Source organism: Brassica rapa, chromosome A07 (genome assembly GCF_000309985.2).
Source record: "Brassica rapa cultivar Chiifu-401-42 chromosome A07, CAAS_Brap_v3.01, whole genome shotgun sequence".
Taxonomy (NCBI): domain Eukaryota; kingdom Viridiplantae; phylum Streptophyta; class Magnoliopsida; order Brassicales; family Brassicaceae; genus Brassica; species Brassica rapa.
Window position 1 is genome coordinate 23,005,258 of NC_024801.2, and position 26,730 is coordinate 23,031,987.

The 26,730-nt window shown below is 36.6% G+C and overlaps 7 protein-coding genes across 7 annotated transcripts; 3 read left to right on the forward strand and 4 right to left on the reverse strand.

Moving 5' to 3' along the window:
- Window positions 1–205: 205 nt before the first annotated feature.
- LOC103831064 (putative protease Do-like 3, mitochondrial) lies at window positions 206–3,819 on the forward strand. The gene is made up of 7 exons (XM_009106910.3): window positions 206–1,439; window positions 1,806–2,051; window positions 2,327–2,513; window positions 2,596–2,855; window positions 2,935–3,062; window positions 3,201–3,392; window positions 3,560–3,819. The coding sequence occupies exons 1-7, from the start codon at window positions 1,208–1,210 to the stop codon at window positions 3,764–3,766; spliced, it is 1,452 nt and encodes a 483-aa protein (XP_009105158.1). The 5' UTR covers window positions 206–1,207; the 3' UTR covers window positions 3,767–3,819.
- A 181-nt stretch (window positions 3,820–4,000) lies between these two features.
- On the reverse strand, window positions 4,001–6,416 carry LOC103831062 (ubiquitin carboxyl-terminal hydrolase 2). Its single transcript, XM_009106909.3, has 5 exons — window positions 6,132–6,416; window positions 5,600–5,646; window positions 5,261–5,307; window positions 5,024–5,126; window positions 4,001–4,952 (listed from the first exon to the last, which is right to left on the reverse strand). The coding sequence occupies exons 1-5, from the start codon at window positions 6,160–6,162 to the stop codon at window positions 4,191–4,193; spliced, it is 990 nt and encodes a 329-aa protein (XP_009105157.1). The 5' UTR covers window positions 6,163–6,416; the 3' UTR covers window positions 4,001–4,190.
- A 308-nt stretch (window positions 6,417–6,724) lies between these two features.
- On the reverse strand, window positions 6,725–8,763 carry LOC103831065 (sm-like protein LSM8). The gene is made up of 6 exons (XM_009106911.3): window positions 8,631–8,763; window positions 8,358–8,410; window positions 8,243–8,283; window positions 8,077–8,151; window positions 7,126–7,178; window positions 6,725–7,029 (listed from the first exon to the last, which is right to left on the reverse strand). Exons 2-6 carry the CDS (start codon window positions 8,392–8,394, stop codon window positions 6,939–6,941), a joined length of 297 nt encoding a protein of 98 aa, XP_009105159.2. The 5' UTR covers window positions 8,395–8,410; window positions 8,631–8,763; the 3' UTR covers window positions 6,725–6,938.
- Window positions 8,764–9,575: 812 nt separating this feature from the next.
- Window positions 9,576–14,249, forward strand: ARF8-1 (auxin response factor 8). Its single transcript, XM_009106914.3, has 15 exons — window positions 9,576–9,780; window positions 9,889–10,194; window positions 10,285–10,397; window positions 10,538–10,636; window positions 10,728–10,784; window positions 10,854–11,009; window positions 11,079–11,163; window positions 11,296–11,386; window positions 11,455–11,619; window positions 11,698–11,820; window positions 11,936–12,011; window positions 12,189–12,336; window positions 12,624–13,507; window positions 13,596–13,786; window positions 13,873–14,249. The coding sequence occupies exons 2-15, from the start codon at window positions 10,152–10,154 to the stop codon at window positions 13,982–13,984; spliced, it is 2,343 nt and encodes a 780-aa protein (XP_009105162.1). The 5' UTR covers window positions 9,576–9,780; window positions 9,889–10,151; the 3' UTR covers window positions 13,985–14,249.
- Window positions 14,250–14,862: 613 nt separating this feature from the next.
- On the reverse strand, window positions 14,863–15,703 carry LOC103831067. Its single transcript, XM_009106915.3, has one exon. The coding sequence runs from the start codon at window positions 15,642–15,644 to the stop codon at window positions 15,093–15,095; it is 552 nt and encodes a 183-aa protein (XP_009105163.1). The 5' UTR covers window positions 15,645–15,703; the 3' UTR covers window positions 14,863–15,092.
- A 1,593-nt stretch (window positions 15,704–17,296) lies between these two features.
- On the forward strand, window positions 17,297–22,212 carry LOC103831069 (probable metal-nicotianamine transporter YSL7). The gene is made up of 6 exons (XM_009106918.3): window positions 17,297–17,681; window positions 20,010–20,173; window positions 20,260–20,357; window positions 20,445–20,579; window positions 20,669–20,858; window positions 20,936–22,212. The coding sequence occupies exons 1-6, from the start codon at window positions 17,297–17,299 to the stop codon at window positions 22,034–22,036; spliced, it is 2,073 nt and encodes a 690-aa protein (XP_009105166.1). The 3' UTR covers window positions 22,037–22,212.
- On the reverse strand, window positions 22,067–26,728 carry LOC103831068 (probable helicase DDB_G0274399). The gene is made up of 7 exons (XM_009106916.3): window positions 25,986–26,728; window positions 25,683–25,780; window positions 23,655–25,584; window positions 23,119–23,573; window positions 22,677–23,038; window positions 22,474–22,605; window positions 22,067–22,400 (listed from the first exon to the last, which is right to left on the reverse strand). The coding sequence occupies exons 2-7, from the start codon at window positions 25,767–25,769 to the stop codon at window positions 22,319–22,321; spliced, it is 3,048 nt and encodes a 1,015-aa protein (XP_009105164.2). The 5' UTR covers window positions 25,770–25,780; window positions 25,986–26,728; the 3' UTR covers window positions 22,067–22,318.
- Between the last annotated feature and the right edge of the window lie 2 nt (window positions 26,729–26,730).

Below are 26,730 nucleotides of genomic sequence, written 5' to 3' on the forward strand. Positions count from 1 at the left end.
ATTAGAGAGAAGCTTAAACAGTGCTTTAACAATGTGGTATTTACTGATATAAATTTACACAGCTTTCTTAATATTTATGGATAATGAACCAGTGTTAGTATAAATTTCAACATTAATTTTTATGTTGTATAGTTACCGTACAACCAGTGTGTTAGTAATTTAATGATTCGTAGCAACGATACCATTATATTCTAAAAAAAATAAAGAGAAATCGCCACATATAGCTCTAAAACATGGATTTTTTTTTCAAACTAAGCCATAAATGTTTATAATGACTAAATATATTACATTAAATGGGTAAATGATAATTAAACAATTTCATACAGATATGATTTTTCAAATTTTTGTTTTCGATATTTTTTTCAAAAACTGTTTTTTTTAATCAAAAAACTTAAAATTTAAAATATATATATTGATAAATATGGATATATATATATATCACTCAATTTGAATTATATGTATATTTAGCAAAATATTCTTAAATATGTAGAAAATATTTCTAAAGTTTAAGTAAGACCTTCTTGCATTTTGAAATCTAAATTTTATAAGGATCTTATACAGATTTAAATACTCATATAAATCAAATTCAGTAAAATGTCTTACACATTTAAGAAGGCTTTCCTAAATATACATACAAGTTACATTTAAAAAATAAAAATCTAACTTATGAATTTGATAATTTTTTTTTAACAAATTCAAGAAGATGTTCTTCATATCTACGAAGGTCCTCCTTGACTATTTTGTGAAAAAAAAAATTCAAAAGGAAAATTGATTTGTTTATTTTATTATTTTTCATATTTTTATCATCTATTTATTTTTGAATATGTCATAAATAATTAACTAATTTTATAAATGAGGGTATAATTATTATTTACCCATTTAATAAAGGGCTTAATAAAACCTAATTTGGTAATTTTGATCATGTATTGGAGGTTATTTAGAAACAAAAACTAAAAAGGATATTTAGGAAATCTCCCCAGTTTTTTATCACTGAATAATATTTTTTTTGTATGAACTTTAAAAAGTGCTAATTTAGAGATTTTCCTTTTTAAATATGGAAGTAAAAAGTAAAAATCGAACCGAAAGCTCTATCTATAAACAGGTCCATATGATTTTCTTGCAGCACATTAAGAGGTTGCTTTCTCTCTAATATAAGCTACAACTTTTATAAGATCGTCAGAAGTTCCAACAAAGTTCAAAAAAATAAATGTTTATCGGGTCTGCTCGTATTCTTATTCTTCGTTGCTCTAACACTAGCAGCCAGAGCGTTAATACCACCTTTTCTCGCCGCTTTTCTTCCGTTCCGGCGGCGGAAAACGCAAAGGATTCTGTTATTGATTTGGCGCTGAACTCGGTGGTGAAAGTGTTTTGCAGCTCTTCCAAGTCCAACGTTTTGCAACCTTGGCAAAAAAATCTGCCGCGACAATGTTCTGGCTCTGGTAATCGATAGACATAACATATGTCACAGATCTCTCCTCTTGTAGAATTTTTTTCTTTTGTATCTTTTTACAACATTCGTCACATGACGCTTAGATAGGATAATCATCAAAGATATTTGTATTTTAATTATATTTTAATTCTAGGGAAAGAAACTAAGTATTAGTGTTCTAGTTGTTTTCGGTATTTTTGCGAAAAAAATCAACGTCCGAGAAACCCTAAATTGGATTACTAAGATAATACGTCATGTCACGAACCCAATGTGTGCATGTTCTTGGTTTACTTAATTAGGTTGTTAAGTACACTTGCATGTTTGTGTTTCTTCTTTGCGTGGTTTTAAATCATATCTTTGTTTCTAATTCATGTAGGATTTGTCATATCAAACAATAAGATTCTTACGAACGCTCATGTAGTGGCTGATCACACATTCGTGCAAGTCAGAAAACATGGTTCACCAACCAAATTCAAAGCAGAAGTCGAATCAGTTGGTCATGCTTGTGATTTGGCAATTTTGAAGATTAAAAGCAAAACGTTTTGGAAAGATTTGAAGCCCTTGGACTTCGGAGACGTACCCTTTCCTAAAGAAACTGTGTTTGTTGTTGGATATCCAAGAGGTAAAATTCAGATTATTGTTTGAGTATATAAGAAATAATAGAGTAAACTAAGACAGCTAAAATGACCATGGTTTCGTTTTATATTTCAAATATCGTTAGATGGATATTTTAGTAAAAGATTTCATGTTAGTCTATCTGATACCATGCTATATTTGGAAAACCATAGACAATAAAACGCAGCACTTGATTTCGTTTTATATCATATGATAGGCAACAATTTTGCTGAAAGTAATAAGAAAATGACTATTGATTTATGTTATGAACTCAATTTGCAGGTGGTGATAACATTTGCATTACGAAAGGTGTTGTCTCTAGGATTGAAGTTACCAGATACTCTCACAGCAAAACTAGTCTAATGACAATACAAACAGACGCAGCTGTTAATCATGGAAATAGTGGTGGTCCAGCATTCATGGATAACAAAGTTGTTGGTGTAGCGTTTCAAGGTTTTAAGAACACAGGGTGAGTTGAAACTGTAAATCTTTGAATAAAAGGTGACAAGCCTTTTTTTTTATGAAACTGTTTTGGTGATTATCATATGCAGCTACATTATCCCAACTCCAGTAGTTAAGCATTTCATATCTGGTGTAGAAGAAAATGGCAAATTCCCTGGATTCTGCTCGTTAGGTATATCGTGTCAGCATATGCAGAATACTCGTATGCGTAATTACTTCAAGATGACCCCTAAAATGACAGGGATTCTAATAAAAAGAATAAACCCGTTGTCTAGTTCTTATGGTATTCTGAAAAAGGATGACATTCTTCTCTCAATTGATGGTGTTTCCATAGGAAACGATGAGACAGGTAACATTTATATATTACACAATTTTTTTTTCAATATTGATTCAGGTGTGAAAGTTCACCATCTTTATGTTTGATACAGTTGTTTTTCGGAAGACAGAAAGCATAAATTTCAGTCACTTGGTTTCTATGAAGAAACCACGTGAAACAACAACTCTGAAAGTCCTAAGAGATGGAAAAACACATGAATTCAATATCAATATAACCCCAGTAAGTCAATGAACGTCCATTTTTTTTAACTTCGTTGTATGAGTTTTGTAATTTCTTTCTGAATTTTTGGATATTGTGTTTTTTTCTCTAGTTCAACCGATCTTTTACATTTTGTGTTATGCATGGTAACTTACGTAGGTGGAACCTCTAATTCAAGTGTGTCAATTTGATAAGCTTCCAAGTTATTACATATTTGCCGGTTTGGTCTTTTTGCCTTCTACTCCTCAGCCAGGAACGGTACCCAAGAAAGCCGGTGAACAGATCGTCCAACTTTCTCAGGTGTTAGAGGATGAAACCACTGTAGGATACACGTTTTCGAACAACTCGCGGGTAACTTCTGTTCTCTAGTCTTAATTGTATTGACTATATAATATGGCCGTGACACCATGAATCGTCTCAGCTTTTAATTTAACTGACATAAACGTTGAAAGATATGAATCATATAGTTTGTAAGATAATTTTTTAGACTATGCAAATCATATTTGTGGTGGAAACAGGTAAAGAAAGTGAACGGAGTGCAAGTGGAGAATCTGAAGCATCTACGTCAGCTCATAGAGAAATGTTGCACTGAGGATTTGAGAATTGATCTAGAGAACGATAATACCATCATCATCGGCTACAAGTCTGGGAAAAGAGCAACCCCTAAGATTTTAAAACGTTACGGAATACCATCGACCATGTCTAAGGACCTTCAGTCTTCGTAGCCGAGTTGTAGCTAACCAAAGAGTTTTGATCTAAGATCTTTTGGTTTTCTTTCGATCAACTTCTGATCAACAAGGAAAATTATCTGTGATTTTACTGAATATATATGTGAAAATGTTTTAACTATGTGGTATTGAGTAGGGGACAAGACTGAAGTCTATGTTCTCAGATTAACATTGGTTAGTTTCTTTGTCATAAACTCTCAAAGAGTGTTGATCTTGCTTCATAACACACTATTTTTAAGTTAATAACCATTCAGATAGAGAATTTTGAATGTAAAACCAACAAAGCCATTAGAAACCAACTTCATCTAGAGAAAATCTATTTCTTGTGTGATAAAAACAGAAACACAAAAGACTTAAACAACAAGAGAGTGTATCAAATGCTTTTTGGCAAGACCGACATAAACAAGTTCTGTTTTTTTTCTCAAGTGGAGCTTTCTGTTTTCTGCTTCTTAGCCTTCTCAATCAGAGGTTTCAACTGTTTCTTCTCCGCAAGAAGCTTGAGGAAGTTGAACAAAAACGGAATGTAGTTGTGCTTCCTCCTAACATTCTCCGTTTTCCACTTCATGAACTTCTCTTCCTCCATCACAATCTTATCACTCACAGCTTCGATCCCACTCCTCACTTCCCCAATCAACACCTCAAGCTCTCCCGCACGGCTTTTCTCCGCACCAGCCAACTCCAGCAGCATCTGCTCCTTCTGCCTCTGAAGCTCCTTGAGCTCCGCCGTGTAGATATCCTTCCTGTTTTTAATCACAGCCAAAAGATTGAACCTGATCTCGCTCTGCGAGTACCTCTCGATCCTTTCTTGGATCACCGGCTGAACCAACTGCAGCCATTCGATACCGCTTTGGTCCCCAGGGCAGGGGCCAAGGCTTATAGGTCCTTCCTTGAGACCATCGAGCTCGTACAAGACTCCATCCACAGGTACGTAGCTTATGAAATGGTAGACGTCATCGTCTTTTGTAGCAGTCTTTTGTTCCTCTGGGACAAATGGTTCAGGCCTTGCGAAACTGTTGTGAGCGGTCCTTATCGCCTCGCTGTTGTTGATGGCCAAGCCCTTAAGGTCGGATGGGAAGTTCTTGGTGAATTCTTTCAGCGTGGATAGCTCAGGACCGATGTCGACCTGGGGAGAGTTCAAGAGGATGGACAAGATCGCTTGGGTTGCACAAGCATTGTTAATGACCTGTGAAGTATAGAACGTTTTAAGATTCGAGGTTGAATAAGAAAAAGATAATATGTTATTTAATACAAAACCTGGTTTGCAAAAAAGAGGTTAGAAACTGGATCTTGGATTGTTGGACGATCATCTTTTACCCCAGCTTGCCACTTGAAAAGAAAGATCAGACCGTACACTGGTCTACAAGGCAGCCACAAGGTTGGAAAAAACATATATTAATAAGGGTATAGCTATAACATAGAGTTAAAAGGCCCATTCAAAAATAAGCAGAAACTTTAACGTGGAGCAATATAATTGTAGATGTAACTACTCACTTGAGGTTATTGAGAGAATCAAGATCAAGGGAGTACAATTCTTCAACCTACAGAACAAAAGTATATATCAATGGATTGGAATAAACATAAACAAGTGGTAAAAGTGACAAAAGAAATCGTTTTCAATAGGCAGTTTCATCTTTGAGGAAGACAAAGATATTTGACAGAAGACAAAGATATGTGACAGAAGACATTAAATAGCAGAGACCATCAATTCAGAAAGTAGCTACAGAACATGAGTACGAAAAACTAAGAAAGTTTAGATATTTTTTTCAGGATGAACTCTGCTAAAGAGAATATAGAAGAAAAAAAAAGACACTATAAAGTGTAGAATATTACCTGGACACCTTTGACTTGCATTTGTTGAATAAGCTCAGTAAACACACCTGTTGTGTACACATCAATTAGCAAACACACAAAGATTCCACCATGGAAAATCAGTAGATTAAAAGCTAAAGACCTTGAACGGATCTCTATACCAAATAACAAAACTTGTTTACTACATAAACTCAAATATCATTGCAAGCGCGGATAAGAATTATCCAAAAGTGGCAACTTGTTTCTTCCTCAAAAGCCTTAACATCAACAGAATAAGCTAGAATAACCTCAGGTCAGAAGTTTCAAAGTTTGAGATGATCTTGCATGAACTCCAAAAGTTACAATCTGTTACTTAGATAGTACCAAAAGCACACAAACAGACCCATTCAGATACCCATTCAGGAACATAAATTTCAAATCTTTTTATTTTATAAAACAATCAAAATATATGGTAAACAGAACTTTGGATTTAAAATTCAAGTTAGTGAGATCTTGTAACCCAACACCATTATTTATCCATCGCAAGAGAAGATGAGGAGGAGACCATACGTACCAGGATCCGACTCGATCGTGCACCAAGACATGACTAAACTAGCTAAGAGAGGGAAAGCGAACGCCTTTTTTTGAAGTAGAGAGAGAGAGACGGACTTGGGATTCTCGAGATCGAATCCGATTTGGGAATTAGGGTTTAAACTTCGCTCGATTTCGCCTTATACTTTTTTTTTTTGTTTTTTTTTTCTGTTTTATATACTGTCTCCTCCCATCCGGATTAGTCTTGGTTCCTGATTTTTTTTTTCCTGAACAAATAAATTACATGGTTAAAAAATACAAATACATATGAAAATAAAAAAATGGACTTTCCTTTTATTAATAGAATATCTAATTTGGTAAAAAATATTGTGAGCTTAAATTTTAGTCACATTATTGTATTACATAGACCTCTCAGATTATAAAATCCAATATACTGCCGGAAAAAAAATTCAATATACTAATTCAATCGTAAAAATTAAAATTTGATCAACTTTATTTTCGTACAACAGACAAAATAATCTTCGATTACATACTGTGGCTTTAACTGTGATTAGTAAGTTTCCTCAAATAAGTTTTGTATTCGCTTCAAGGATTGGAATAAAAAAAGCTCCCAAAAAATATTAAGGATACGTGATTTTGAAGATAAAATTCATCTCACTGGGATCGCAAATGAAGTCTATTACGTTTTGGAATTACAACGATCTTTGAGGGCAAAAGGGTTTGACAAAGAACCTTAGGATAGACAAAAGCACACAACTCCAAGACAAACTTAACACAAACTGTTTGCAATCTTTCTCTTTGTTTAGTACTCATCATAACTATTTTTCAATCAATGCACGACGGGTTTCAAAGGATGAGCCCTCAGTTTCGAAAAATCCAGACTAGCATCAAGCTCCTCGTCCAGCTCCCCAATAACACCTCTGATCAAAACAAATAACACAAAACTTTTATTAAAAAACAAAAATCATCGATGCTGGGATCAAGACGATAATGTGAGCAGGGATGAGTCTTTTTACATGTTGTCGCCTCTGATAATGTACAAACCCAACACATGTTGTTGTACTCCTTCCTGAAAACATTAACAACACTTTTAAAAGAGGTCCTAGTGCTCATTAACTGACCTTGTTTAGGTTTACAATAGACAGTAATGGAGGGTAATTAACAAGAAATTAAAGACACAACTCATTTTGAGATCACGTGCCTTTTCTCCGTTTCCTAACATGTTTTAGACAGAATAACATGTCAAATGAAAGACTACTCTACATGTATACATCATTTTAGCAGAATCATCTCTATTTCCATCCTAAATAACATTGGTCTAGTACAGTATCAACATTGCCTCACAAACTCTTAGTGCAACAAGGAAATATACAGGACTCAAACCTTTCAACATCTCTGCGGAAACAAAAGGTGGTGGTCATGTATTAATTACACACTCACCTAGAAGGCTAGAACTTCTAGCGAATGAACTCACACTTTTCTCATTAAATCATAACATTTGACGAATCACTATTCACTAGCACTAAATCAATATTAATGTAGGGTTGTAAGCTCCATCGCCATATCCGTACTGGCAAATTCACACTACCTGAGGGAAGAAATTTTTCTGTATCCACCATTCTTCTCTCACAAAACAAACTACTGCACGGACCAGCCTGTCTAAAATGTCAGAATATGTTTGTTCCACAATGTAAAGCTAGAAATCAAATGACCAATACCGGATGAAGAAGGATGCTCAGACAAAGAACAAAGCTGAACTAGCACAACCTATTTCTAGTATTTAACTACACACAAGACGTAGTAGGATGCACAAGCCATTATAAAAATGGAGTGAACAAAGTTACACAGGTCATGAAATGTCCATTTCTTTATGGAGAGAAGTACTAATATCCATTCAATTTGGTAAAAACTGGAAAGTTCAAATAAAATATTCAAATAAAAACAAAAATAGAAATCAGAAGCTTTACCTTAGTGGAGAAGACGCGTTCATGAGATTCATCCAGGATTATATTAGTAGCCTGGTCAAAACCTTTCAGAACTCCCTAATAAGCAAAACAGCAGTGTTCTTTTTGCTAAGCTACTTGCTTTTAAAATCAATATAACAAAATAGAGAGAGAGTGAAACATAACATACCACAATGTTGCGTCCATCGTTGGTAATTACGGAGATAATCTCTGCAGCACCAAACCAAAAGATAAGATTTTTCAGACAATTGATGCGACAGAAGAACAAGAAAAAGACAACTTACGATCGACAAGAGACTCAAGTCCAGTAGTTGTCGCCATGCTACAGTTGAAAGACCTGAAAAGGTTACAAAGATAGTTCAGCAGGAGTTTCATCGAACACTTGGTGGGCATTACGGATAATAAATCAACAGAATTACGAGAGAAAGAAAAAAAAGATCATTCCAGCATAATTAGACACTCTTCCTTTCAAAAATCTTAAAGGGAAGGAATCAAAGGAAAACGAATGTAAATTTGGTTATAGCTCCTGGAAGAGGGTGAGAGAGAAAAGATTCTACCTTTGCTGCTTCTGAATCTAACTAAGCCCTTTTCTTCTCAATGTTAAATCCCTAATTAAAACCCCTTTCGCCGTCACTTCTTTTTTTCTCAGAAAACTCGGGTTTGTGTTTTCTTAGATTATTAAACCCGCCTTCGAACCGGCTAACCGGTGATCCATATAAAATCCAATTCGAATTAAATTAAAATTCAGCAATTTAAAAAAGCGACAGTACGTGAATTTTTATATTAACTTCAATTTTCATTAGTTGAAAATCTTTTACTAATATTTTCTTAATATAGTATCATATATTAAAATTTATTTATTAATTTATTCATATTTTACTAATATTTATTCTAACTTTTTGGATCTGACAATCCAAAAAATAATTTGATTGTTTGTCTAAATTCACTTTAAATACATTGAGTAACTTAACATAAACCAATTAATTTTTTAAGAAAATCCAGATCCATGGATAAACTTAGATCTCTAAAAGGAAGACATATGTAATGAATAGTCTTTTAATTGTTCTAAAAATCGTTAAGCTGCAAATTGATTTTTTGAACGCCTAAACCGATTTAAGAAAATAATTATTTTGAAAAAATCGTTCCACTCATATCCGATTTGTTAATAAACTCCTACGCCGTTTTTTATAACACCGGTCTTTGTACATGTATTCAAATAAAAACTTATAACTATGTAGCCAAACGAGTTTAATGCAATGGAGACTATTTCAAACTCAATTTTCCATTAAATTTACTTACTAATTATATCACATCCGTGTGATTTTTTCTAATAATATTTGTTTTCAATTTTATTAAATGTTAATTTATAAACAGAATTTGTATCCTAACACAAATAATTTGACTAACGAAGTTTTTCTTGAATTAGAAATACCGTGAATAGGAAGTCTATAATACATTGGCTCAAAAAAAAAGGAAATGTATAATACCAAAATGATTCATGACTCGTGACTCGTTTTCGACCGCTTATCCGCTATTTACCCATCCAGATAATAGACAGCCCCAATAAATAAAAGAAATGTGAAACCTCTCTCTCTGTCTCTCTCTTACCTATCTCTTTCTTTCTCTCTCCCTCACTACAGTTCCAAGGCCCTTTTAGACAGCGACGGAAACTGCTTCGGAGCGGATTTTAATTCCACTGAAAGCGATGTGAGACATCTCTTTTCCTTATCTTCTTCCTCCTCCTTCTCTCCGCAAATATCTGACCGCAAGTTTTTTTGTTCTTTCTCTTGTCTCTTCCTCTAATGTTTTCTGCAGTTGAGTGCTCCAATGCGTATCTGTAGCTCTGAAGACTGAGTTCGAGTTGTCAGAAAATGGGTTTGCTCTGATTCGACTGTGAGAGCAGAAAGTGTGAGTCTTTCTTTGGGGGGGTAAGGAGAAGAAGGAGATGGAGAAAGAAGAGTTTGTCTTGCTACAGCTGAAGATTTATAGTTGGTGTAGTAGCTGGAAGTGAAGAAATTTGTACGGACAATTAGGGCTATTTGCTAATTTCAGTTTAGTTTTAATTTGGTGTGTAAAACATGAATCTTTCATCATCTGGGTTTGGTCATCAGAGTCATGAAGGTAAAGTGAAAGTTTGTCTCTCTCTCTCTCTTGCTTTGCTTTTTGTACTTAGCGTTTCAAAGAGTATGTTTTTGTTTCTGTAAACAACAGGAGAGAAGAAGTGTTTGAACTCTGAGCTATGGCATGCTTGTGCTGGACCATTGGTCTCTCTTCCATCATCTGGTAGCCGTGTTGTCTATTTTCCTCAAGGTCACAGTGAACAGGTTCTCTATCTCTAATCTTTAATTCTGGATTTTAATTATTATTTTTGTGTTTTTCCTCTTTGAGATTTTTTTGTTTGCATTTAATGATTTGGAGCTTGCAAACAAGTCACAAGCTAAGGAAGCCTTTATTCTATTTATAGGTTGCTGCTACGACTAATAAGGAAGTTGAAGGTCACATACCCAATTACCCAACTCTACCACCACAACTAATTTGTCAGCTCCATAATGTTACTATGCATGTGCGTAGTTTTGTTAGTTCCCTGTCCTTTTCTCTTGGGATGTTGTGTGTTTGTAAGTTTATGGGTCTTTTTTGGTTTTTATATTTTTTAGGCAGACTTGGAGACGGATGAGGTGTATGCTCAAATGGTACTTCAACCATTGACACAGGTAACATACCAAATGGTTTCAGTATTTTGTTACAATGCAATGGTTTTTTGAGCTGTTATTGATTTTTAGGAGGAGCAGAAGGATACGTTTGTACCGATTGAGTTGGGAGTCCCGAGCAAGCAACCTAGCAATTACTTCTGCAAGACGCTGACGGCTAGTGATACTAGCACACACGGAGGGTTTTCTGTTCCTAGGCGCGCTGCTGAGAAGGTCTTTCCTCCATTGGTGAGTACTACTTTTGCTAATACTAATACTGTTGTGAGATATGTTCTGAGATGTCTCGCCTTGCTGCAGGATTACACACAGCAGCCACCAGCACAAGAGTTGATTGCAAAGGATCTCCATGACAATGAGTGGAAGTTTAGGCATATCTTTCGTGGTAGGTTTCACCTTCTTCTTTTAGTACATCCTTTTAACTACTTATAGTTGCCTTGTCTGCTTTGTTTTAATCTTTTTTTGGCTATTAAAGTAATATCTTAGAAAAAAAGATTCTTCATATTGTGTGTTGCAGGACAGCCCAAAAGGCATCTGCTTACTACTGGATGGAGTGTCTTTGTCAGTGCCAAGCGACTCGTAACTGGAGATTCTGTCATATTCATCAGGTCTTTACTCCTCTCTTTTTAATTCATTATGATTACAAATATTATAACCTTTATTTCTTGCTTTTCAGGAATGAAAGGAATCAACTACTTTTGGGAATACGTCATGCCACTCGGCCACAGACTATTGTACCATCGTCTATGTTGTCTAGTGATAGCATGCATATTGGACTCCTCGCTGCAGCTGCTCATGCGGCTGCTACTAATAGCTGTTTTACAGTTTTTTATCATCCAAGGTTGAACAACTGTTTCTTCCTCTCTCTCAGTTTCTTAAAATACCTACACTGACAAACATTCTCTTTAATGCTCATCAGGTCTAGCTCATCTGAGTTTGTGCTACCACTTCCCAAGTACATTAAAGCTGTTTTTCACACGCGTATTTCAGTCGGCATGCGCTTTCGTATGCTCTTTGAGACAGAAGAGTCTAGTGTTCGAAGGTATATTCACCTTGAAAATGCAATTTCTGCTTCTGTCACTGAGAAAAAAAAATATCATTTTTGTCACACCAACGTTAACTGTTTCATATCCTGACAATGACGTGGTATTTTTCAGGTACATGGGTACTATAACTGGCATCGGTGATTTGGATTCTGTTCTTTGGCCGAACTCTCATTGGCGGTCTGTGAAGGTACACACTTTAGTTTATAACAAGAACCATTATTTGCAATAATCTGAGATTTAGCCATCTTTGTTTTGGATACATGTTCAGAGGACGCCTAGAAATGTGGATCTATTTGCCTTTAAGCTGAGAGCTCTTTCTAAAAATTCCATTTAATATCAAAGATGTAAATATTCTTTGATGTAGGTTGGTTGGGATGAGTCGACCGCTGGAGAAAGACAGGCAAGGGCTTCTTTATGGGAGATTGAACCTCTTACCACTTTTCCCATGTATCCATCACTCTTTCCTCTCAGGCTAAAGCGCCCTTGGCATCCCGGTGCTTCCTCATTTCAAGGTATCCATCATTGGCTCTTGGATCTGTGTTACATTTTACTCCAAACATACTGGATATTAGACAATCATGCTTCGACTAACTATTCAATATGGTATTAGTTGGAACTTAAAAAGGAAACTATTCATTTAAATGTCTTATGAGCAAAGTTGTAGATGGTAAGCCTAACTTTCTACATATGGAAGTTGTGATAATGTAGTTGTGAATGTGCTAGAATTCTAGATTCTTATGTCAGGTCATACTGTTTAACTCTTTTTAGGTAATTTACACAACTCTATGTAATGTTACAGATAGCAGAGGTGACCTAACATGGCTTAGGGGTGGAGCTGGAGAGAACGGATTGCTTCCCTTAAACTATCCGTCTCCTAATGTATTCCCATGGATGCAACAGAGGCTCGATCTCAGTCTACTAGGAACCGATCAGAATCAGCAATACCAAGCAATGCTGGCAGCCGGTTTGCAAAACTTCGGAGGTGGAGGTGGTGATCCTCTGAGACAGCAGTTTGTCCATCTCCAAGAGCCAAACCACCAATATCTTCAACAACAATCAGCTCCCATCATCCACAGTTCAGATTTGCAGCAACATCACCAACAGCAGCAAATGCCACGTCATCTTCTGCAGGCTCAGCCGCAGATTCTGACTGAGAACCTTCCTCAGCAGAATATGCGACAAGAAGTTAGTAACCAGGCACAACAACCTGACCGTGTGTGGCAGCATTCTGATTTGCTTTCACCTTCAGATTTTACCAACAAATTCACATCAGCAGCTACTAATCCTCAAGTACAGCAACAAAACTTGACCCTTCAAGGCTCTGGAGATAGTAGTAGCCACCTGTTGAATTTCTCTATAACTGGTCAGTCTGAGCAGTTACCTACACATGATTGGTCTCTAAAACACTCTCATCATCCTGAAACCAACTATTTTTCTGAGCCATTGTCGCTTGGACAAGGCTACGGTAGAGCAAGTCCATCTCTGGAACCTCCTCCAAGTACCCAAAACCTCTCTCTTTTTGGTGTTGATTCGGATTCTGGACTTTTCCTCCCAACCACGGTTCCTCGGTTTGGTGATACCTCCTCGATGCCACTGGCAGATTCTGGATTTCAGAACACTTTGCAAGAAACTACAGAGGTAGCAGCACATGGGGGGGTTGAACACACAAATAACTTTGTTAAGGTGCTGTGTTTTTTGTCTGACTTTTCCAATCCATCTCGTTTGTTTTTATTGTAAAATTAATATAGTGATGATGATTGTATGTGTGAAGGTGTATAAATCTGGATCGGTGGGGAGGTCACTGGACATATCACGGTTCAGCAGCTATAACGAGCTGAGAGAAGAGTTGGGTAGAATGTTTGACATCAAAGGGTTGTTGGAAGACGCCTTTAGATCAGGCTGGCAGCTTGTATTCGTGGACAAGGAGGATGATATTCTTCTTCTCGGCGATGATCCTTGGGAGTTAGTTCTCTTTCTCTTTCCTTCATATGTTCTAAGGTTTTGTAATTATGAAAACTGCTGATTGAAAATGGGTGAAATTGATGCAGGTCATTTGTGAACAGCGTTTGGTATATAAAGATACTGTCGCCAGATGATGTGCACAAAATGGGTGAACATGGGGAAGGATCCTCCTTCCCACAGAACCTCACCCATTTCTGATTAGATCTATCTCTTTGGGCATAGTTCTCATCATCACAATGTTTCCCTTGCTTTTATCTGTTTGAATGTCTGTATGAACCGTATCATTTCGCAAGTTGAGTCTTAGAAACTTAAAAGACACTTGGTCTGGACGCACTGTCTTAAAAACATATGTTTCTTTGGTAGCAACATTAACTCGTCTTGCTGTAATAATTAGACTCTTCTGTTATTGTAATCCCCCCTGTGCTAGTCTTTATCAAGCTTTATAAACATAATTTAGTCAATAGCGGAAATGAAATTATATGATTTGAAAGCAAAATCTGAAGTTAGGAACTCTGAAGGAACTGATGTTCTTGGAGATAAATTCAGGTATAAAAAAACTACAATCAAACTAATATATAGAAAGGGACAAGCAGAATCCGACACATCATATCTGAAAGCCGTTATCAGGCAGATCACTGATAGACTAGAGCTAAACCAAGAAGCAAAAGGTTGAGAGGAGAGATCCAGAAAAGAAAACCTAAGGACTCATCTAACTGTTTCTCCACTTTCAAAACGATACACGCTTTAAGGCTAGATACAAAAAGATCATCACTAAACTGTCATAAGCAATAACAACTAATCAGTAAGAACCATACATACATATCCTAGAACCAAAGTTCCCGAGAATGTGAAAGACAGAGACCTAATTAGAGATTGCATAATTGTTTCAGCTCTTTCGTACATAAAGATAACTAAACTGTCAGTTTCATAAGCACTACAAACTAATCCATACATCTTGCGACTTACTTAGCGAGTCAGCAAGACAATAAGAAATGGAGTGCATCATCTCCAAAACGAGCCACATTGGTGACGAGATAATGAATAAAAATCTATCTGCCTATCTCTGAAGACAAGAGTAACATCATAATCACACTTAAAATTATAAACATCCACAACACAAATCGTAAACCACTGATAATATTTCATCAGTATATATATATAATATAATAGCTAGAGATAAATCCATAAAAACACTCGAATTTAACTGATAATCAACGCAACATAGATAGACAATAACGTAATATGTAGAAACTAAATTCACGAAAGGTCTGTTTTGGTAATTAGGATAAGAACAACAGCCTCGAAATTAAGCAGCTTCCTTGACAGGATCAGGGATCTTGACGTAGCCCAGCTTCTTCAAGCTAGCTGCATCAGACTCCTCGTTCTCGTAATCATCCTCCTCGAAATTATACCCATGGCGATTCACAACGAGGGCCCACACGAGGTACATAGTCGCCGCGGTCAAGGCGCCGCACCCGACGCCGAACAAGAGAGCCATCACGACGCTGAGGATGTCCCTCGTGCGATCCTTGACGTTCTCGGAGACGAAAGGGAAAGACAGCTGAGAAGAGCGATTCTCCTCCTGGATCTGAGGCTTCTCGGAAGGGAGGATTCCGTGGCGGCGATTGACGAAGAAAGGGACGATCGGGTTGGGGCTGAGGCGGCGGATCGTGAAGACGGTGACGAATCGGGTCGAGGAGAGGTCGGATTGGGGGTCGAGGTTAGGGTTTTCTGGGGTTATGGAGAGGGAGTAGGAGGAGATGAGGAAGGTTTTGCAGGGACGTGCGGAGGTGGTGGAGATTGAGAGGGAGGAGATGGTGATCGCGAGGAGGAGGAGGAGGTGAGAGGACGACGCCATTGTTGTGTGTTGTCTTTGACTTCTTCTTCTTCTTTGGGATAAAAGACGATATGCCAGAAGATTCGGTGAAGATATTATTAATAAGCCCCTCTATTATTGTGTTTAGCCATAAAGGTCACTTAACGTTACACACATTTTCCGTTGATGTTCGAAGCATTTCGCCGTTAAAACTAACATTGTGAACCTCGTGTTTGTTTTTTTTTTCTTATAAGAAAATTCCAATGTAACCCCATTATCACATGACTTTTTGTGGTAAATCCAAGCTAATTGATGAGCTAAACTTTGATGGTGGAGACAAGTGAGGTCAATAACAAGAAATAGTGATGTAAGCGTTCAAAAATTATGTTTCAAATTTTAAATTTAAATGTTTACTTAATTAGTTAATTAGGACATCTTCGTTTATATTCTATTTTTTTTTTCTAAAATAAAATAAAAGTAAATATTGAGTAAGAAATGATCTAACTCAATTTCATATCTCGTTCTATAATGAAATTTATTCCATAAATGGAGTAATTTAGTTTTTGTTTGTTCATCACACCAATATGAAGCGAGAAATAAAATAGGATTGAAGCAGTTTTACTCTATTTTGAAGGAAAAAATAAAGTTTTACATTGAAGATGCTCTTAGCAATACAAAAAAAATACTAATTTACCGGATAAAAAATATTCTTTTTAAAACACCTTCAATCTCACTCTATAATTTACTACAAAAAGTAACAAATATTTTAATCTTTCTTTATGTTCCACTCCATAAAAAGGTCAAAATCTATAAATAGAATAATTATTTTATTTTTTTGGTTTATTACTCCAATTTTAGAGTAGGATTGGAATAAACTCAATTTTATTAAGAAATTATTCTATTTTATATTGAAAATACTATTATGAATGAATAAGAATCAACTCGCCATTCATGTAGATTGTATGTCGACCGGGATGTGCCATATTATTGGTCCCTAAATTAATTTAAATGTATACAACACCATTTCTTTAAACAATGACTTATAATTAGATTAAGCTTTAACATTGGATGTTGCATGGATCACTTCTGATTACTTATTTAATTAGACTCTTCAAAATTAAGGTGATAACAACATATAGAATATGCTTTTCAAATAATAATACCAAAACTTTGACATAAATTTTTATTTTAAAGATATCTACTATTTAGGTTATTTTAAAGGAAAATTGAAACAAATTATTAATTAATAAAATAAAATAAAGTAAAAATAGTAATAATGATATTTATTTCTAATAATTAAATTCACTAAAAATATTTAAGTAAATTTGTTTTTTGTGAAATTAACATGAAAATGATTTAGAAATTATTGTAAGTCATCATATTTCTATGAGTACTACTAAATAAAAAAAAACAAGCTAAAATGTAAACCGGGCCAAATAGTGAAAATGGTAAACCGGATCTCTACTCATTAGTAAAGACGTGGCCCGTGGGTACACAGAATCCGTGTTAAGAGAAAATAGAGCATTGACTACAAATATAGAATGTGAAACTGATTCGCTCTCTTTCTCACACACACATGTCATAGAAGAATCAGTTTTCGATTTCCTCCTCAATAGCCGCTTTCTTCTCCTCAGATTCTCTTTATAAAACAAACCTTCTCCTCTCTCCCTCTCTAGGTCAGATCCGAGTTAGTTATGGAGGTAGAGCGAGCCAAGAAAGACGACGATCTCAACTCCGCAGACGGAGGAGGAGGAGGATCCGCTGAAGAAGTCTCCGTCGAGAGAATCTTCGAGGAGAGCGCCGACGCTCCTCCAGCGTGGCAGAACCAGCTCACGTTCAGAGCGATGATCGTGAGCTTCATCCTCTCGATTCTCTTCACCTTCGTGGTGATGAAGCTGAACCTCACGACGGGGATCATCCCCTCGCTCAACATCTCCGCGGGGCTGCTCAGCTTCTTCTTCGTGAAGACGTGGACGAAGATACTCAACAAGGCCGGGATTCTCAAGCAGCCATTCACGAGGCAGGAGAACACCGTTATTCAGACCTGCGTCGTTGCTTCCTCCGGCATCGCCTTTAGCGGTACGTTCATTTTCTCCGATCAAACTCTGTTGTTTCTTTAAAAAAAAAAAAAAATTGATAGTTTTCTTCGGTGAGTAGATAAAGTTGAAATCTAGTGGATTTTCTTAGGTCAGCTGAATCGTAACGGATTCCGACTCGCTCTTGTCACCGTTTATATTTTTTGACCTTTTGCGGCTCCGTGAAAAAGACAGATAACTTTTGTAGTTTTGTGATTTTTTTTTGAGTTATTTATTTATTCTTAAGTTAATTAGTTGTTAAAAATGTTTTCTTCTTTTTCATTTCTGACGTCAAATGTATCTTGTAAAAGATATCATGAATATTTATTATTATTTTCAATTTAAATAATATTTTATACTAAATGAAATAATTATACATTATATAACTTTATCTTTAATGTATCTATTTTAAACATACAAATTACTTTAAAAAACTATTGACACTACTTAGGTAGGTCCGTTGCTGCTATCATTAGACTAATATAATTCATATAGTTAGCATAATTATCCAGATTAAAAGTTTATATAGTTACAATTAAATTTTAAAATAAAAAATAATTAAATTTTAATTTATTTTCTTAATATGTGTAAAAAGGAAATAAATTTATTAATTTAAAACATAAAGAGTAATAAATATTTTTGTATAGGCGTATTTTCTGCTAGTACTTAAATGTATTTTATGGAAAATGCCAAATTTAATGTAAGTGAAGTTACATTTAAAATCGGAGAGCAGTGTTATATGACTTTGTGATAACATTAAAAGATATCTACACGGCAAGACTATTAGGTCAAGTAAATCTTTTGTTTGCATATGATTTCGGCGCTTTATAAGGAAGTTCGGTTTGCATTTACATTTATTTTAGAAATCAAATTGTCTCATCAAATACCAGTGGCTTAGCTGTTTTTAGTGTGCACAACTATTAGCTCTTTTATATTTTATTTGTTGAAACTTTTCTATGGAGTCGGTTTAAAATTAATTTTAGTAAAACAAAATATTAAAAATAATTATAAATAGTGATTTTAAGAAATTATTTTAAAATATAATAATTATATTATATGTTATATTAGTTATATATGTGTTTAATTTAGCATTTTGGAATAAAATGATGTCAAAAAACATTTTGTTATTAAATAAGTGAATATTATCTAAGGTTGTTTGTAATAGGGCATTAAATTTAGTATGATATTGTGATTCAATACTACTAGATAGTGTGTTTCATCAAAAAAAAAGAGTACTATTAGATAGTGTGATTTTTAGTGTTTAGTAGAAAGATTTTTATGAAAGTAGCACTTTATTAAAATAAAGTTTTAGTGTTTGGTAGAAAATTAAGTGAAGCCATGACTTTCCAAGAAAATAATTTTTTATTGTCTCACGTGATTCGTTCTCTTATAGAGATCTTGACGTCAAATTATTTAATATGAGTTGACTTGCTATGCCCACCACCACCATGTGTGGGCAAATGGGAACATGGAGTAACGTAGAGTGGACTAGATGCACACACGTGATCCATAATTTCAATTAAGCAACATGATTAGATCACTAATTAAGTAGATGGGATTCTATTTATTAGATTTTAGTTTATTTTGACTAAAGTCACTAATCCACATCTAAAACATTAACTATTCAACACTAGATCTTAATAAATAATCTAACTTACCATACAAATATTTTTGAAGTGTTTAATCATATATTTAATATGTGCATTCAAGTTAAATAGTAAAACTTTATTTAGTTGTTGAAAATTGCTAAATGATAAATACAGTAAATTTGATCAAAAAAAAAAGATAAATACAGTAAATATGCTCTTGATCCAAAATTGTGTAATTGTATTAAATTTATAATCCATATATATCATGTCAACGTTGCTTTCCTGTTTGGTGTGTGTCCACTGTCCACCACGTGTGCCAAATGGGAACATGTAGTAACGTAGAGCTGGCTAGATGTGTACACACACATGATCCTTAATTTAAACTATCGAAAGGATCAGATCACTGATTAAGTAGAGGGAATTCGAGTTATGATTGGATTTTGCTTTGGTTTTTAATTAAAGGAATTAGTTTACATGTAAACATATTCACATGAAACGACGTTAATTTTTCAATTAAAAACTGGTTATTTCGTATATGAATAAAATTTTGTTTAAAGGGGTTTATATATTAGTATGAATAAAATTACAAGTGATATAATGCTCAATAGTTGAAAGATTTATAGTTCTGTCATGATGTGAGATATTAGGATCCTCTGCTTTGTGTAATTGTTATCATAACCTGTATGTGAAGATCATCAACTCAACGCTGCCTGTTCGGTTTGACTTAATATTTTGTGATACAGGAGGGTTTGGTAGTTATCTCTTTGGGATGAGTGAAGTTGTTGCTAAACAATCAGCCGAAGCCAATACTCCTCTCAACATAAAGAATCCTCATTTGGGTTGGATGATTGGATTTCTCTTTACCGTTAGCTTTCTCGGTCTCTTCTCTGTTGTTCCCCTTCGAAAGGTACGTCCTTAATTTACATCTCTGGTCACATTTGAATACATTTCTGTAGCAAAAAAAAGTCTTATCTACTGAAATTCTGTTTTCAGATCATGATAGTGGACTTCAAATTGACATATCCTAGTGGTACTGCAACTGCTCATCTCATCAACAGCTTCCACACACCTCAGGGTGCCAAGCTCGCAAAGTAAATAATCTTTCATACTCCTCAATGTTACTACGAGGTTTCTCTTCTCTGAATACTGATGATCACATTCTTTTTCGAATAACACAGGAAGCAAGTGAGAGCATTGGGAAAGTTCTTCTCGTTCAGTTTCTTATGGGGTTTCTTCCAATGGTTCTTCACTTCTGGTGACGGCTGTGGATTTGCTAACTTCCCTACATTTGGTCTCGAAGCCTATGAAAACAAGTACGTTAACTTTTTCACAATTGTCTACTCATGGAGAAACTAAGACTTCAACTAAATTCTTATTATCTGTGAATATCATATCAAAACAGGTTCTACTTTGATTTCTCGGCTACATATGTTGGTGTTGGAATGATATGTCCATATCTAATCAATGTGTCGCTTCTCGTTGGATCAATACTATCATGGGGTATTATGTGGCCTCTCATAGGTGCCCAAAAAGGCAAATGGTACTCTGCTGATCTTAGTTCAACTAGTCTCCACGGCCTTCAAGGCTACAAGGTAGCATCACTCTCCCTCTCTCTCTCTTCTCTCACAAAGCTCCTTGATATTTACTAAATTTTCTTTCAATGCATCAGGTGTTTATAGCCATAGCTATGATCCTCGGTGATGGTCTCTACAACTTCATCAAAGTCCTAGGCCGCACCATCGTCGGTCTATACAAGCAGTTCAAGAACAGAGACGCTCTTCCCGTAAACGACCGGTCACCATCAAACACCGCAACCATCTCTTACGACGACAAACGAAGAACTGAGCTTTTCCTCAAAGACAGAATCCCCTCGTGGATCGCTGTAACCGGCTACGTAGTCATGGCCATAGTCTCGATCGTCACAGTCCCCCACATCTTCCCTCAGCTCAGATGGTACCACATCTTGACCATGTACATAATCGCACCCGTCCTTGCCTTCTGTAACGCCTACGGCTGCGGGCTCACCGACTGGTCCTTAGCTTCCACCTACGGCAAACTCGCCATTTTCACCATCGGAGCTTGGGCTGGCTCGGCCAACGGAGGCGTCTTGGCAGGACTCGCGGCGTGTGGTGTTATGATGAACATCGTCTCCACAGCTTCTGATCTCATGCAAGACTTCAAAACCGGTTACATGACGCTAGCTTCCCCGAGGTCAATGTTCTTGAGCCAAGCGATCGGAACGGCGATGGGCTGTGTCATTTCCCCTTGCGTCTTCTGGCTATTCTACAAAGCCTTTCCCGACTTCGGCCAAACCGGGACCGCGTACCCCGCGCCTTACGCCTTAGTCTACCGAAACATGTCGATACTCGGAGTAGAAGGATTCTCTGCTTTGCCCCAGCATTGTCTCATGATCTGTTACATATTCTTCGCAGCAGCGGTGTTTGTGAACGGCGTGAGGGATGCGGTGGGGCCTAAATGGTCTCGGTTCATTCCTCTCCCGATGGCTATGGCTATACCGTTTTACATCGGAGGTTACTTCACGATCGATATGTGCGTGGGGAGTCTCATACTGTTCGTGTGGAGGAAGCTGAATAGACCAAAAGCTGATGCTTACTCTTCAGCTGTTGCTTCTGGTTTGATATGTGGCGAAGGGATATGGACGTTACCAAGCTCTGTGCTTGCTTTAGCTGGTGTTAAGCCTCCTATCTGCATGAAGTTCTTGTCTGGCGCTACCAATGTTAAGGTTGATTCTTTCTTAAACCCTTCTTAACTGTGTTTTCTTTTCATTTGTTATTCTAGATTTTTTTTTTTTTCTATGGTTCTTTGTCTATCTTTCTTAGTTTTAATTGTTTTAAGTTTGTGGTTAATTTCATTTCTACTCAATGAATGGATTTATTGGTTTTAAAACAGTCTTATTTTGAGTCAAAAACTGATACAGAAGTTGCATTCTATATGCCACCAAAAAGAATTTGTACAGATGAGTTCTTTAAAACTCATTCAGACAAAAAAAAAACACTAAAGGCAGATATGGTCCTCATAGGAGGAAACCATGTCACAGAGTAATGGAGGAAAGAAGATGGCTTAACCGGTCTACTTCGATATCCTCTTCTTCTTTTTCATCTTCCAGAGAGTCACTACACGCCACAAAGGAACCAGTGAGACTTTTCTCAAATGTACTTTAATTATGTGTGCTTGTATATAACTTACTTTGGTTGTTCAGAAGTCATCATTTCTCCCGCAAGGTTGAGTGATCCAAGTGTCTCCTCCATAACGTCGCTATTTCCATTTCCATTTCCATTTGTAGCCTCTAAAGACCATCTCAAGGGTACAACTATGTCCCTGTATCAATCAATGTTAAAGAATCAGTGCTTTGACTTGTTACTACAAGTAGGAACTTAACTGTCACTCACCCACTGATACATCTGGCTCTGCACTTTTCCACCTCGTCTACTGTATATTTCATATGGTTTAAGTTCAGACTTTTTACAGCTTCAGGAACATCTGATGATGGCACAACATCCCATATCTTCAGAACTTGGATATATTGAAATTCTTCCTTCAAAATTTCTACAGCCCAAATGAGACTTAGAACATCGTCAATCTTGCTTTGTTTTATCAACTGGGAGGAAGAAACCAGACTATCTCTCTCTGACTCTTCTTCTTCATGGAGCCAACCATGTGATATCCTTTCTAAGAAACTCTTGATCTTCCTGTACATCTCCGGGTTCTTAATCTCTCCCACAGATTTCTTGAACTCGTCGCTGAAGCAAATCTGTTTGAACATGCAAAAACAGAGTCAGTCTCAAAGAACACAAAGCTAAAAAGAACACAAAAGCAATGTTCATCCATCACCTTCCATCTTGATTTGTTCAGTGGCTGGATAAACTCGATTTTCGCGGTATCGATAATAGCACGAGCCAATGACTCGTCTTCTTCAGCATTATAGAAACATTCTCGCTTCCTTGCGTCTTGTATCAGATACCTCCACACCGACTTGCTATTCACCATAGTTGCCTCGTTTCCAAGTATCCATAAACAGAACCTCGCTCGAGTGAGTAACACATTTGTTCTTTGTCTGTTTGCAAGAAACCCAACTCTTCCAATACCATTGGACCTAACAGTTGAAACTATGATTATATCCTCTTCACCACCTTGAAACCCATCCACTGACCGAATCTTCAACGAAAACAGCCCTCCTGCATCACATCCACTACATGTCTCCTGAATCTTTTCTTGGATTGCCATTACTTGAGACTTATAAGGTGAAATCACACCAACGCTTATGCGTGTCTTTGTTCTCACTGAAACTGCATTCAAACATAAAATCTAACTTCATTGTTCCAAAACCATAGAGAGAGAAAAACATTATCATTCAAAAGATAGTTCACCTTGGAGAAGGTTAGCTATTATATCCGACACAACAGCAACCTCAACGTTGTTTTTCAGACTACGTCCTTCCCCATATTGTTCTTCACCATGTGCTATGTTGATAAAAGAGTAGGGACCATACATTTTGCCAGGAAGATATTGCTTTGTGTAGTTTCTTTGTTTAACCGTTGGAGCGTCTTGAATCTGCATTCCGTAGAACTCTCTGTTTGGGAAGATACTTATCAATCGATGCATCCTGTATTGGATGTTTAGCAGGTACTTCTTATGTTTAAGTATGGCTAATCTTTCAAAGAGACTTCTCCCAAATCCTGCCTCCAAAGCAATCTGGCTTTCCACCATTGCAGGAAGCTGTTTCTCATCTCCAATCAAAATCGAATGCTGGATACCTGGAAGCAGGAGAGGAATGGCTGTCTCACATTCTTTTAACTGAGCAGCTTCGTCGACCACAAGAAGCTGTATTGGTTGTCCAGTGTATAGCCTTGCAGAGCATGACGCTGTAGAGAAAAGCAGACAAGCGTGGCCCAAGCAAAGCTCTCTAATAAGATGCCTATCACAACCACCTGGAAGTGTGAAAATTTCAGGGATCAATCTCAACAGCTTTAAATAATAATCTTCTACTCTGTCACTTCCTTCTCCATTAACAACGAGTACTGATTTTAGTTCTTCACCACTCAGAACAGATGAGATTGTAGCGTCTTTGACAAGGTCAATAGATTCATACATACGCGTTGCGGCTTGTGTTGAGAGCAAAGCAGTAGGCAAATGCGTGCATAAGCTTGAGAAAGCAAGCTCCAGGTCTTTCCTAAGTTCGCTGAATCTCTCTGGTAGATATTCCTGAAACGATTTAGAAACATTGTCTTTGCTTTTCTCCAAGAACTGATTATACTGTCCTTGCGGATCCTCGAGTAAACGTATCATGGAACTGATAGAAGCTTTCCATCCGTAAAACGGCATGAAACACGGGTAAAGCTTATCAACGCGTTCGTCAATGAAGAAGTCAACAAGATCTTTCCTCTCTTTGATCTTCATCCTCTCCCCGTTCCCAAACAAGACCACATCTCCGAGACCGTAGCTACCGATCTTTAAAGACTTGGAAACTAGTTTCACAACTCTCGACGCCACTTCGATAACAGAAACATTCGTTGGAGTACATGTCAAGGTTCTGCATCTCGCGTTCAGAAGCGTGAACAGAAGTATACTCGTTGTCTTTGTCTTCCCTGTCCCTGGTGGACCCCAAATCAGTTTGATGGTGTTGGCATGGCGGCATCTTCTAACGTCTAAACAGCTCAGTATTGCATCTTCCTGTGAAGGATTCAGGTTCAGGAAACGACTAGGGACAAGACCGTCGCTTTCTCCAAATCTACACGGAACACAAACTCCACCATCATCATCATCAGTGTTTCTCTGAAGGACTGTTGAGAGAAGACTCAAGTTCCCACCTTGTAAACCAAGATGCAGTGAGTTCCAGATACGAACGTTGGTGGTTATATTGGTCATATAAACACCAAAAAGGCTTTCTTTCTTCTCCTTCTTGTTCCTTTGATGTACATCCTCGAGCAAAAGTGGTTTTGAAGCTAAGATGGTGATAACATTAGGCCTGTCCGGATCTGCTTTACAGACAATAGCAACTACATAAGGTTCGTTGGTGATGTTGAAGCCGTCAACACGGTTAGGCCTTTTATCTGTAAGCGCGATGAGATCTTTTGGGATCAGTGACGACTCGTCGGTGCTCAAATGCACTTTATAGAACAAGTTGTTAGGAAGCTCGAACTCAGCTGTTGGGGCAATGTAGGTGATTTCAACCACAGGGGACCGCCACAGTGTCTTTATGCTGGACGATAAAGCAGCATGTGTTTCTTCGATAAGTGAAGGGATAAAGGACTTGAAGTAGTCTGTGGTTGAGTCGAACTCAGTAGGAATCGTTCCCACCTGTTTGAAAACAAATCAAATACAGAACAACAAGCAAATCAGATTGTGTTTTGTGTCTTAAAATCGACAAGAACCAAATAAGGGGCATAAAACAGAACCTGTCCTTTATAAAGATCCACATTGAGTACTTCTTCAAGAGACCAAGATAGCACGAGATCGATCAAATCTCTTCCTTCAATACGCATTTTTGCTAACTCTGAAAGAGTGAAAGGAAATAAAGAATCGATTTTTTTTAAACCCCTAATCACTAAACCCTCAAAGGCTCAAACTTTACACATAGCGAAGCAAAAGAACGAGACCCATCAATCATCGCAAGTTTTGAAACAAAAGTCTATAGCTTTTTGCGATTTGAAACCCTAAAACTCTACGTTGCCTAGAACCATCAAAACCCTGAAGCTTACTTTGATTTTTTAGGGCTGTGAGGAGAAAGGTTAGCTTTTCTGAGGCATCAAACTGAGGTTTTGGTTTTGGGTCTGTGTGAGGAAGGAGATGGGAATTGGAGGGAAAGCTAAAGGAGTAATTTACTATTGCTTCCAATGTACTGAACTTCTAGGGCTTTCTTGAAGTTTTGGTTTTGTTGAGGGTCTAGTTTGTAAATTATTTACTTATTCCTTTTTCTTCTTTTGAACACCCATTTTTCTTGGTCTTCTTATTTGTATTTTAACCTGCCTATTTTAGTTCTCTACAGTACTTTTCTTGGTATTTTTCTTAGTCTTCTTGTTTGTATTTGAAATATCAAAGATCTGTTGACTATAGAGTTGACCTAGCAAATATTATCATTCTTCTATAGCTTTCAGTTTATTCCCAATAAATGTATACCAACCAAACAAATCAAACTGCAGTTTACATCTTCTTCAACCTCTAGCTTACTTTTCAAAAAAACAAAAAACAAAAAACAAACTCCCAGGTTAGACGTTTTGATAAAAGTTTTATGGACTAATGGGGCGAATCTAGAATGATTTGTTAATGGGTGCAAAATTTAATAATTTACTAAAGGGACTTCGACAAACATGAGACATCAAAGGGGTGCATAAGGCCACTATACCATTTCATCCAGCTGATTCCTTTCTATGTGTATATATAAAATTAATAATATTAAGAATATTACGGGTGCACGTGCCACCATACCTGATGCAGTGGCTTCGA

What these genes read in the sequence shown, in the direction of transcription:
- LOC103831064 (XM_009106910.3), top strand. Translation starts at nt 1,208, where the DNA reads ATGTTTATCGGGTCTGCTCGTATTCTTATTCTTCGTTGCTCTAACACT. An exon ending in CATAGGAAACGATGAGACAG is followed by an intron (nt 2,856 to 2,934) that starts GTAACATTTATA and finishes TGTTTGATACAG; the next exon opens with TTGTTTTTCGGAAGACAGAA. An exon ending in CGTTTTCGAACAACTCGCGG is followed by an intron (nt 3,393 to 3,559) that starts GTAACTTCTGTT and finishes TGGTGGAAACAG; the next exon opens with GTAAAGAAAGTGAACGGAGT.
- LOC103831062 (XM_009106909.3), bottom strand. Translation starts at nt 6,162, where the DNA reads ATGTCTTGGTGCACGATCGAGTCGGATCCTG. An exon ending in GATTCTCTCAATAACCTCAA is followed by an intron (nt 5,127 to 5,260) that starts GTGAGTAGTTAC and finishes GCTGCCTTGTAG; the next exon opens with ACCAGTGTACGGTCTGATCT. An exon ending in ACCTCTTTTTTGCAAACCAG is followed by an intron (nt 4,953 to 5,023) that starts GTTTTGTATTAA and finishes TATACTTCACAG; the next exon opens with GTCATTAACAATGCTTGTGC.
- LOC103831065 (XM_009106911.3), bottom strand. Translation starts at nt 8,394, where the DNA reads ATGGCGACAACTACTGGACTTGAGTCTCTTGTCGATC. An exon ending in ACTTGAGTCTCTTGTCGATC is followed by an intron (nt 8,284 to 8,357) that starts GTAAGTTGTCTT and finishes TTGGTGCTGCAG; the next exon opens with AGATTATCTCCGTAATTACC. An exon ending in AACGCGTCTTCTCCACTAAG is followed by an intron (nt 7,179 to 8,076) that starts GTAAAGCTTCTG and finishes TAATGTTTTCAG; the next exon opens with GAAGGAGTACAACAACATGT.
- ARF8-1 (XM_009106914.3), top strand. Translation starts at nt 10,152, where the DNA reads ATGAATCTTTCATCATCTGGGTTTGGTCATCAGAGTCATGAAG. An exon ending in TCCATAATGTTACTATGCAT is followed by an intron (nt 10,637 to 10,727) that starts GTGCGTAGTTTT and finishes TATATTTTTTAG; the next exon opens with GCAGACTTGGAGACGGATGA. An exon ending in GATTCTGTCATATTCATCAG is followed by an intron (nt 11,387 to 11,454) that starts GTCTTTACTCCT and finishes CTTGCTTTTCAG; the next exon opens with GAATGAAAGGAATCAACTAC.
- LOC103831067 (XM_009106915.3), bottom strand. Translation starts at nt 15,644, where the DNA reads ATGGCGTCGTCCTCTCACCTCCTCCTCCTCCTCGCGATCACCATCTCC.
- LOC103831069 (XM_009106918.3), top strand. Translation starts at nt 17,297, where the DNA reads ATGGAGGTAGAGCGAGCCAAGAAAGACGACGATCTCAACTCCGCAGAC. An exon ending in CTGTTGTTCCCCTTCGAAAG is followed by an intron (nt 20,174 to 20,259) that starts GTACGTCCTTAA and finishes TTCTGTTTTCAG; the next exon opens with ATCATGATAGTGGACTTCAA. An exon ending in ACGGCCTTCAAGGCTACAAG is followed by an intron (nt 20,859 to 20,935) that starts GTAGCATCACTC and finishes TCAATGCATCAG; the next exon opens with GTGTTTATAGCCATAGCTAT.
- LOC103831068 (XM_009106916.3), bottom strand. Translation starts at nt 25,769, where the DNA reads ATGCGTATTGAAGGAAGAGATTTGATCGATCTCGTGCTATCTTGGTCT. An exon ending in AGAGCCAGATGTATCAGTGG is followed by an intron (nt 22,606 to 22,676) that starts GTGAGTGACAGT and finishes TGATTGATACAG; the next exon opens with GGACATAGTTGTACCCTTGA. An exon ending in ATGACTTCTGAACAACCAAA is followed by an intron (nt 22,401 to 22,473) that starts GTAAGTTATATA and finishes TGTGGCGTGTAG; the next exon opens with TGACTCTCTGGAAGATGAAA.